The sequence below is a fragment of the Palaemon carinicauda genome, chromosome 25 (genome assembly GCF_036898095.1).
Source record: "Palaemon carinicauda isolate YSFRI2023 chromosome 25, ASM3689809v2, whole genome shotgun sequence".
Classification (NCBI taxonomy): Eukaryota; Metazoa; Arthropoda; class Malacostraca; order Decapoda; family Palaemonidae; genus Palaemon; species Palaemon carinicauda.
This window is the reverse complement of record NC_090749.1, coordinates 31,178,090-31,189,468: the sequence shown is the minus strand read 5'-3', so window position 1 is coordinate 31,189,468 and position 11,379 is coordinate 31,178,090. Positions and strand designations below refer to the sequence as shown.

Here is an 11,379-nt window from a genome sequence, read left to right as displayed (position 1 = left end):
GTAATACGAGATAGTAGAGGATGATCCATCTCCTCTACTATTAGATCCAGCAATCTTGGCTCTATCGCATAACTCTTCTTTGGCCAAACTGGCAACCTTGCCTGTACACTTCTTCTTTGGGAGACATCACCAACATGGAAAGGGTTGCAAGTTGTTCCTTGCAATCAGTTTCATGGTTGGATTACTGGTTGGGACGGTAGGTTATTTTGTGAAGAAGGAAGACCTCTCCATCCTTCAGAGGAAGGAAGCATTGTAGGCCTTCCTACTCTTGGGGTGTAAGATTTTCGAGTTTCTAACCAAGAACATCGTCAACCAGTGGATCAAATGGGTTTTCAGGTGCCACAATAAGGTACTCTTAAAATTCCAGTGGCAGGTACCGAAGAGGGAAGTGATGTCCCTTTGGATGATCCTTCCCTATTTAAGGTGTAGGATACCGAGGCGGTTGCCAAGAGATGAAGGAAGGCAAGCCAGGACTCCTTCCTCTATAGGTATGAGATCTCATGATCCCACTCTTCAGTACCTTCATCACAGAGATCTTCTTGGGATAAGGCTCACGGGTCGAAGAAGAGCTCCCAGACGAAGTAGGCAGTGCAGACTGAAGCCCTCAGACAGCCCTTTCGACCTAGGTGCTTGAGGAGAGGCAAAGGATGTACTAGAAGTAGACGAGGATGATCCCGCTAGAGATGGCGTTCCTCTAACCAATCCACCGGTAGTCAAATGCCTGAAGAGCAGATGGCAGAGATGGATGCTCCACAGAGGCGAGGAATGGTCGGTTTCCATACTAATAGAGGGATGCATTGTCCCATTCACCAGCTCTCACCCTCCTCTGACCCTCCATCCGACCATGTCAGATTCCTGCACGGGCTAGGGAAGGATGCTTTCCAAGAGGTCCCATAATGGTTTCCAGGTTTCTACAGTCCCTTATATCTTACAGAAAAAGTGTCGTGAGGCTGGAAACCAGTCATCAATCTCTCGACCTTGACCGAGGTTGTGCATCAGACCTCGTTCAAGATGGAGAAGACACAGATGGTGAGACAGGCCGTCAGATCACAGGACTTCATGATTTTGTTAGACCTTAAGAATGAATACAGTATGTCTAGATCCTCATGCATCCATCCTCAAAGAAGTACCTAAGATTCACATTAGAAGGAAAGATATACCAGTTCAAGGTGCTGTGTTTCGACCTATCCAGAGATTTGAATGGTAGCCATCCTTTATGGGGCGATGATTTGGTAAATGCAAGGGATAACATTATTATATCAGTTGTGGAGAATGATGATGTAGGACTCCTTAATACTTGAAAGCCCATGCGCTTTCATGTTGAGACAGGTACCTTGTAATGCAATTGCCTGTCAATCACAGGCTATAATTACCTTCTGGATTTTGATTGGAGGACATTAGATGATTGGTATACTAGTGATCATTCACCAATCATTATAAACACCAATAATGGTCCACCTTTACATAGATCGCCACAATGGAATCATGACAAGGTGGATTGAGATAGATTTCGTGAGCTAAGCAAAATTGAAGGGAATGCAGAACAGTTTGAAAGTGTTGATGATGCCATAGACTTACTGAATGGAACTCTTCATACAGCAGGAGTCTATTCAATTCCCCAAAAACAGGGTTATTCAAATGGCGACCAGTCCCTTGATGGTCTTCAGAACTAACTGCCCTGCGCAGAGCCCCAAGAAGATCTTTAACTTGATTGCACAGATATCGCACTGAGGAGAATCTAATTATATGCAAGAAATGTAGAGCACATTTCCTTTGTGCAATGAAAGAAGCTAGGCGCCAGTCTTGGGTATCTTCTGTTTACTCAGTCAACAGTAGAACACCACCATCTTCTGTGTGGAGGAAAGTGAAAAAGATAGTAGGCAAATTTATCCCCTGCCCACCACCAGTGTTGAAGGTGAATGGTCAGTTTGTGACTGGAGCAAATGAGGATAGCACTGCCCGGGCTGATGATTTCTCAAATGCATGATGCAAGTGTTGAGTAGCTCCTGGTCACCAGTATAGGAGCTGTGAAGATCAGAAAATTTTAAATTTTGTATCAGGAAAGTAAGACTCTTACATTGCTCTCATTACTGAAAGAAAATTTGATTCCTCACTTGCTAGGGGTAAGGGGAGGCGGCATTGATAGTAGCTACCCCTCTCGCTCAAACAACTGTGACTGTAATTCATTTTACTTTTGGTTTGGGAAGAGAGATGTTTTCTTTTTCCTCTTTCCAGCTGACCGACCTTTTGACTTTTTAATCTTATGTTTTTCTTTTTTAAAGTATATATGAAAATATTCTTTGTTTTTATATATATTTTAATCTTTTTTTTTTTTTTTTTACTGTGAATGTTGATTTTTATGTAACAGCGTAGTGCGGCAGATTTTCATGGGCAGAGAACCTTCCTTTACGACCATCTTCCCTTGGACAACGGACATCCTGTAGGTGGAGGTCTTCAGAGTGACTCAATTGCAGCTGCAGGGGAGTTATCATCGTTTGGATACTCCTCCTTTTGGATATTAACGTTGCCCTCCCCCTCACGTGTTCTTAGGGGGAATCTGCTTGCGGCCTTCACAGAGGACGCCTTTGGTCTTGCTTTTTCTCTCAGACAACGCCACTCACTTTACATGGGCGGCCGGTAGATCCTCTGCGGGTTAGGTTGTGCTTCCCAATGGTTTTCTTTATTAATTAGGTGAAATAATAACTGCTTTTAATTTAAATTTTCAGCTTCGAATCTTCTCTCCTTGGGACGATGGTCCTACGGCCCTCTTTTGCCGGCGGAGGATGCACATGCTCTTTTGCTTTTGGTGAAGAGACGTCTGTTCGGCTTCTCGCCAACCGCCGATCCCCAACTAGTCGTTTTCTCATCGCCAACTCTCTGAATGACTGCTTGTTCTTTCGCTGATCACCAATAGGCAGCTTACCAATTTCCGATTGTTAGCTCGCCGATTGCTAGTTTGCCAATCACTAACTCACCAATATTCAAACCTTACTGCTGTTTTTCAGCTCACCGATTGTCAATCTGCATCTCCCCGAGCGTCCTCTTACGTCTCCTCTTGGTGATCGCCTGCCTACAGCACTCCGGCTGCCAGCTCACAGCTAGACCATTTGATAGCTTGCCTTCCACCAGCTTGCCTATTTTACAGCTTCCCTATCATCAGCTTGCTGATCGCCAGCCTAACCTGCTAGCTCACTGATTGTAAGCTCAACGATCGCCAATGGCAAGCTTAGCAACCGCCGGTTGCCGATCGCCTGCTCATTTTTTCGCCGATTGTCGATCTCCAGCTTGCTGATTGCCGATCGCCAATAGGAAGCTTGCCGATCGCCAATCACCAGCTAACTAGCCTGCCAATCTCTAATCATCAGCTCAACAATCGCCGACTCACTGATCATCGAACCATACTGCTGTTCCTCAGCTCACTAACTGTCTATTGACAGCTCGCTATGTACCGTTTCAGATCTCTGCTCGCTTAGCGATCACCAACCACCAATCGCCATGCCAATCGCCTGCTCGCGGGTTGCCAGTTTGCTGTTTGCTATCTCGCCAATCACTGATTTAATGGCTAGACGATCTCCAGCTTCTTACTGATCACATCGATCACCAATCATCGTTAGGCAACTCATTGTTTGCCGTCTTGCCGTGCAACAGCTTTCCATTTGTCAACTTGACGTTCGCCTACTTGCCGTTCGCTGCTCACTAGCTCGTGTTCTTGGCTAAGCTAGCTCAAGGTCTTCTTCTCTCCTCTCTTGGGCTTACGCTACTTCTTTAGCCCTCCAACTTTTGGGAGCCTAACCCATCACTCTTCATCAACACAAACAGGGTTTCTTCGGTTCCCGAAGTTTTCATCACCTTCTAACTTCGAAAAACCCAGTCATGTTGCCAGGTTTCTTCATCAAATCTGACATGTTTGGGGACGTTCATCCCTCATGAACATACGTTCTTCACCTTCACTTTGTTCCTTCTACAAAAGAAGGCAGATCCCTTAAATCTGTTCCTCCCCCTACATTGGGAGGTACAACCCCAAGGGGGTTACCACACCACCTCATTATTGTGTTAGAAGGTTGAATTCAATGCTGTCTAACGTGACCGCTATGGCAAATTAGTTGCTAGAATTCCAGTGGACTCTGGGATGGATCCCCAAGAAGAACACCAGAGGTTGCCAGCATCTTGTATTCTCCCGATATTCGTTGGCCTATACGCCCTCAGACCTTTGTGTGAGCACATTCAGCACCCATCTAAAAAATCCTTGCCCAAAGAAATGTATTTGCCCAACCCTTCATGAGACTCGGCCTTGCTCGTGAACTCGGACAATGACTCTCATCCGTAACCAGAACTCTCCCTTCAACCCAAGTTATTCAAGAAGATCTTCCTCTCATCCCAGAGCAAGGTTTTTCCAGTAATGGTAAAACCCCTCCTACAAACTTGAAATACTCCACTCATGTTTTCGCCAAGCACAGAGAGTCCACATCCCGCAAGAGATACTCTCTTGCAGTCTTTATTTATCCTAGCAATTAGAACATCTAGTCTCATGAGAAGATGTGGTTCATCAAGATACGACCGTGATTCTTCGGTCACATCTTACAGAAGTCTCCAGCTTAGCCTCTCCTCGTGGAATGAGTTTGATATTCAAACCCTGTCATACGAGGGGAAGACTTGTGATCATTCAAACAGTTACTTTACTTTACTTACTTTAAGGGATGCTTATCTGATCCTGTACACCAGGGGAAACCCTACTCTCTACAGTACCTCCACGGTCATTTTATGATGTTGATTTCAGGAGCATTCAACATTTCACAATGCCTATTGCTCGCTTACTGTTAGGTCATCACTATCGAAACACAGAATAAGAAAGTCTTCAGTTTCCTCTTTTAAGCCTTAATATGTTCAATTATTCAGATGTCTCATAGGAGCCTATTGTATAGTCTCGGGGCCGCATATTTAAAGGCTCTAGAGCCTACCATAGATATGTATCTTGGTTCTAATAGTTTGTAACCATCTGTAACTGTTCTCGGGTCAGGACAATTTGTTGGCTGCACAAGATGTAACAATTCTTTTAGATATTTTGGACGACTGGTTCTGATAGCTTGGTGGTTATTGTACATATTTTAGACTAAATTCTTGCTATAAATGGCAGCCAATGTGGATCAATTAGTATTAGGAGTGATCCTTTCTTTAGTTGGGACACATTTATGGATCTTGTTCCTCTGTTTATTATGTTTTGTAATTTTGTAAGTTGCACTTTTGGTAGATTTTAGTAGATGAAGTTACAGTAGTCAATTCTGGTAATTACACAGTCTATCACAAGTTTCTGTACGGAATAATCATCAAGGTACATTTTTAGAAAAGCAATATTTGTTAGAAGATAACCAGCAGTTTTTACTACATTATTTATTTCGGCATTGGAGGACAAGTTCCAGTCAAGAAATACACCTAGGTCATGAACTTTACTAGATATCGGCGCTGAGTCATTATTTTGTTTATTTGAATATCACCCAAACTTCTCACAGTGGTTTTCTTTCAAACACAATGAACTCAGATTTGTTCCCATTTAATTTTAGTTGTTTAATTGTCATCCATTCTCGTAACACTATCAAAGATTTGGTTTAGAGTTTTAGTAGTGTCGTCTATATCATTTATGGAGAAGTAAAATTGCGTGTCACCTGAAAATAGTTTGAACTTCACACCATGCCTTTGTAGTATTTTTGATAGACCTATAGTATAGATGCAGAATAAGTTAGGGCCAAGTACACTTCCCTGAGGCACCCCCCTGTTTAAAGGTTCATATGGTGACTAAAAGTTTCCAATTTGCACACAGTAATTTCTACCAACCAAGTAGTCTTTTAGGTATCCAAAAGCTTTGTCTTTAACACTGATGGACCGTAGATCATTTAGTAGCAGTTCATGCTCAACTGTATCAAAAGCAGCATGAAGATTGAGTAATATTAGAATACCACATTTATTTTCATCCATCATATAAAGCATATTTACAACAGAACAGATGGCTGTCTCCGTAGAGTATAGTTTTTTGCAAGCAGATAGGTTGTCTGGCAAAGCTTCTATTACTTCTAAGTGACTGACTAGTTGTTCAAAAATTATGTATTCTAGCACTTTTGAAATAAAGAATAGATTCGAAATAGGTCTATATGAGCTTAATTCCTGGTAATCCAGAGCACTTTTCAGAACCGGCGTAACTATAGCCATTTTTTTTAGATTCGGGAGATTTTCATTCATTATCGCTTGCATTTGCTATTCTCATAATTATTTTGGCTAGACTAGAAAAGTTCCCTTCTAGAGTTAATTCATATACTGGCATAGGATCAATTGCGCAGTTGGTTTTTTTTTTTTTTTTTTTGCTCTCTTGATAATCCTGGTGATATCGTCTTGTGTTATGCTGTTAAATCTCAATAATTTGATCTGTGCATTTGACGTTGAATATTCACGAATGACCTCGTTATGTTTTCAATTTTGTTTTTAAAGAATAATAGAAAACTATTCACTAGATCTTGGTAACTGTACCCATCAGGTAACTTCTTTTTGTTTACATTTCTCATTGTACCATTTAGGAGATGATATAACTTATTTATGTCTGTTGCTGCGTCGCGGATCTTTCTCTTATAGTATTTATGTTTTTTCCTTCTTAGTAGGTAGTTGTATTGGTGTATTGCAGTTTTGTATTCTACCTATGTACTTTCAGTTTTTAACTGATTCTACTTTCTTTCTTTACGTCTTTTTCCCTCTTTTTCACCAAATTCTATCTGTCAGACCAAAAAGATTGTTTTTTAAGTTATAGACTTTTCCATCAGTGGATTCATTGTATCATATTCACTTGTACTCACTGTATAAGGGCCTGTAAGGCAGTTAACACACACAGCTCCTTACAAACGTTGGTTAGGATGGTCACAGGGAATGTTAATAGCATCATTTATTTTATTTGTAACCTCTTCAATAAATACAGTAGGAGAAAAATTTGATTTCTGTCTAAAGTTTATTTTCTTTACTACTGTATGTTTCTGTAGAGATAGACTAAACGTAATAAGTTTGTGCACTGGGAAGATGGTACATTTCTCTTCAACTTTTATATCAGATACAATTTATTTATTCCATCACTCAAAACTAGGTCCAACGTTTGCCCAGTTAAAGTGAATGTACAGCCGACGTTATTCACCAATTGATATGATTCTAATTACTCGCTAAATGCCAAAGCATCAAGATTTGATGCATCATCCATCCAAAGATTGAAGTCTCCACAAAAAAATAATTTATTTTTCTCCATGAAAATCCTCTCAGTGAGTGCACTGAATTCTTCAAAGAAGATTCTAGTATTCATTCCTGCAGTTTTGTAGACTTTTACAATGGATTTTTTTCTGTTTTTTTTTGTGTAAAGATATATATATATATATGTATATATATATATATATATGTATATATATATATATATATGTATATATATATATATGTATATATATATATATATATATATATATATATATATATATATATATATATATATATATATATATATATATATATATATATATATATACACACACACAAAGCTAGTTACACTAGTTCTGTTTAACATTTTGTGATTTGAGCAACCTTTGTGAGTAAAAGAATTTAGACACCACTCACCAGACTTACCCTCTCTGAATGTAAAAGAAGGCGTGTATGTGTGTGTGTGGGGGGGGGGATCATTTCAGTGATCTTAGCCTTGTCAAAGTTATTCAACCATGTTTCAGATAATGCTAGTTTTTGCAAGTATTTCTCTTTTATCAATTCTCGAATTTGAATAGTTTTATTACCAACATATTGTATATTTACATAGCCACAGTTTATAACATCCTTAGTATCCATGATCAGTATTTTCTGTTTTTCTTTTCAATTCCAAGTCAAAAGTTTTGCAATTTCTTGAATTTACTCTGTGATTGTTTGGTTTGTTTAACTTTGTGCAGTTAATACACTTTGGCATTTGCGAGTTGCTCTCCTTGGTGGAATGTTTTTTCTGAACATTTTCTGCATACTTTATTATCAATTTTAAACTTGCAATCTTTTTCAAGTTGTCCATACCTCTGATAGTGGTAGCAGGTTATCATGTCCATACCTCTGATAGTGGTAGCAGGTTATCACATGGCACCTTTCAAATATGTCATAAGTACCTCATCACAACATAACTTTGTCACCATTATCTTGAATAACCTTTCTAACTTCAGGATCACATTTCAACATATGGTGGTTAGTCTCACCTGCAGCCTTTTTCTTCAGTACCATGCTTATGTTTTGTTCTATGTTTTGGATTTAGTCCAGGTAAGGATTCCTTTGAATGAAGGGTTTTACTACTACATCTTTATCATTGTCGTCGTCGGCGACCACTCGTGTCCGAGTATTGGGTTCTGTCGTTAGCCATCAGCCTCCTATCTGTGGGGTGGGTGCTTATGTCTCATGTGGCTGTTAAGTCCTAGTCTGTGGTGGAAGAGTCGCGGACAGTGTTCACAAGGGAGGGTAGGTGGTGGGCGGGGCTGTTCTAATCGCTCTCTCCTCCTTCTCCTCCTAGCCTCCTCATTTGGTCTCCTCCTCTCCTCGAAGTCCACGGTGCCATGGTGTACTGTACTCCTCCAGGTTTTCCTGTCCCTGACTGTTTCTTCCCATGAGGAAGGATCGATGTCAGTTAGAGCCAGGGTGCGCTTTAGTTGATCTTTATAGCGCATTTTCGGGGCTCCTCGTGGTCTGGTGCCCTGGGTCAGTTCTCCGTGGAATATTTTCTTTGGGAGCCTAGATGGATCCATCCTATGCACGTGTCCTATCCAGCGGAGGCGGTGGTGGATGATGGTGGCCTCCACGCTGGTCAGCGAGGCACGTTCTAAGACTTCAATGTTGGTGGTGTGGCTCTCCCAGGGGATTTTCAAGATCTGCCTCAGTTTCATTTGTTGGAAGCGTTCTAGGTTTTTAATATCGTTTTTATATAGTGTCCATGTTTCACATGCATACAGGAGCGTGGAGAGGACTACTGCCCTGAACACCATTATTTTGGTGGTTATTGTCAGTGCGTGGTTGTTAAATACGCGGCAGTTGAGTCGGCCAAAGGCGGAGTGGGCTGCCCTGATCCTGTTCTCCACGTCCTTTTTGCTTGTGGGAGTTGATGTTAGGATGCTCCCTAGGTAGGAGAACTGGTCCACCTGTTTTAAGGATGCTCCCTAGGTAGGAGAACTGGTCCACATGTTTTAACGGTTGGTCATTCACTGTGGTATTGAAGTTGGGGAGCATCAGTCCTGGTGGATGTTGGACGAGGGTCTTGGTTTTGTCTGAGTTGACTTGCATCCCAAAACGTTCGTAGGCAGAGTTGTATGCATCAGCTAACGACTGCAGGTCCTCTGCCGTCTGACCTGGGGTGGCATTGTCATCAGCATACTGCAGTTCTCGCACTGCACACAAGGTGGTCTTGGTTCTGGCGCGGAGTCTAGCGATGTTGAAAGCGCCTCCATCCATGCGGAAGCGTAGGTCGACTGAGGGTGTGTCTGGAGGAATCTCGTTGAGCATTGCTGCGGTGTATAGCGAGAAACACGTCGGGGCCAGAACACAGCCCTGCTTCAGGCCGCCGTTGATGGGGAATGGGTCTGAAAGAGAGTTCTGGTGGCAGACTCTCCCAACCATTCCGTCATGGAGGGCACGCACCAGCTTGACAAAATCGGGTGGACAGCCATATCTTTTGAGGACAGCCCACATGGTAGGTCGAGGTACTTTGTCAAAGGCCTTTTTCAAATCCCAGAAGATGAACATTATGGGCTGTTGTTGTTCGAGGCTCTTCTCTTGTAGTTGTCGCGCACAGAAGATCATGTCTATGGTCCCGCGGGAAGGTCGAAAGCCGCACTGGGACTCTGGCAGGATGTCTTCTGCGAGAATAAGGAGGCGGTCAAGGAGAATCCGAGCAAAAATCTTACTCGCGATACTTAGTAGTGATATTCCCCGGTAGTTGTTACAATTCTCCCTGTCTCCCTTCTTGAAGATGGTAGTGATGTTTGCATCGCGGAAGTCACTGGGGGGGGGGTCTTGGTCTCCCATATTTTCAGTATAAGGAGCATCAAACGGTTCCTCAAGCCGGGGCCACCGTGAGTGAGGAGCTCCAACGGGATGTTGTCTGGCCCTGGGGCTTTGCCGGGCTTCATGCGCTGCAGGGCCTTGTTGAAGTCATGGATGGAGGGTGGTAGTGCCATCCAGTGACGGACGGGATGCTGCGGGGTCATTCGCAGGAGATCGTCTGGGGTGTCTGCTTGGTCATTGAGGAGGTTCTCAAAGTGAGACCTCCACCTGGCCAGGATGCCCTCGCTGTCGGTGATGGTCGTGGCCCCATCCGCGTCCTTCAGGCTGCCCACTGATGACCGTGTGGGACCGAATATTTCCTTTGTTGCTGCATAGAATCTGCGCAGGTCACGTTGGTCAGCGAAACTCTGTATTTCTGCAGCTTTTCTTTGCCACCAGATGTTCTGGGCTTCACGGATACCTCTCTGGCAACCAGCTTCAGCCACCTTGTGACCACATTTGTTAGCTGCTGTTGGTTGGTTTTCCAAAGTCAGGCGTGCTTGTCGTTTGGTTTCAATGAGAAGAGAGATGGTAGCATCATTCTCATCAAACCAATCCTGCCGTTTCTTGGTGGTGTAGCCTAGTGTTTCCTCCGCGGCACGGGCCATGGCGTTTCTGAGGGTGGTCCAGTGGTGCTCAACAGTGGCCTGACCCACAGGGTCTGCGAGGTATTGTTCGCAGGCCTCCTTGTAGTTCTGTGCCACCTGTGGGTTGCGGAGCTTACTACAATCAAAGCGTTGGTGTGGTACGCTGTCAGGTGCCCTTCTGGGTGGTCGTAGGGTCGTCACGGAGAGTCGGGAGATGAGGAGTCTGTGGTCCGTCCAGCAGTCGTCCGCTCCGGGCATGGATCGGGTGATGCGGACGTCTCCTTGATCTCTGGCTCTGGTCAGGACGTAGTCCAGGGTGTGCCAGTGTTTAGACCGTGGGTGTCTCCATGTGGTCTTTTGTCGCTTTGGTAACTGGAAGATGGTGTTGGTTACCACAAGTTGGTGTTCTGCACACAGACCCAGTAGGAGTTGGCCATAGGCGTTGCAATTTCCAATGCCATGGCGGCCGATGGTTCCCTCCCACAGGCGATGGTCTTTGCCTACTCGGGCATTAAAGTCGCCAAGCACAACGAGCTTGTCATTGGCGGGCACTGCCTGGATGGTGCGGTCGAGCTGGGTGTAGAAGGCAGCTTTGTTATCATCGGTTGAGGTCATAGTCGGGGCGTAGACAGAGATCAGGGTGAGATGTCTGTCCCGCGTGATGGGGATGCGGACAGTCATCAGGTGCTCACTGATGGCCTTGGGAGCTAGGTTGTGC

At 43.6% G+C, this 11,379-nt stretch overlaps 1 protein-coding gene across 1 annotated transcript; it reads right to left on the bottom strand.

Annotated features, from left to right (window-relative positions):
* Window positions 1–5,790: 5,790 nt before the first annotated feature.
* On the bottom strand, window positions 5,791–8,268 carry LOC137618973 (uncharacterized). Its single transcript, XM_068349175.1, has 2 exons — window positions 8,244–8,268; window positions 5,791–6,107 (listed from the first exon to the last, which is right to left on the bottom strand). The coding sequence occupies exons 1-2, from the start codon at window positions 8,266–8,268 to the stop codon at window positions 5,791–5,793; spliced, it is 342 nt and encodes a 113-aa protein (XP_068205276.1).
* Window positions 8,269–11,379: the final 3,111 nt, after the last annotated feature.

Coding starts and splice junctions, on each gene's coding strand:
- LOC137618973 (XM_068349175.1), bottom strand. CDS start 8,268: ATGGTACTGAAGAAAAAGGCTGCAG. Junction 6,108..8,243: donor ACTGAAGAAAAAGGCTGCAG/GTGAGACTAACC, acceptor TTATTTCAAAAG/TGCTAGAATACATAATTTTT.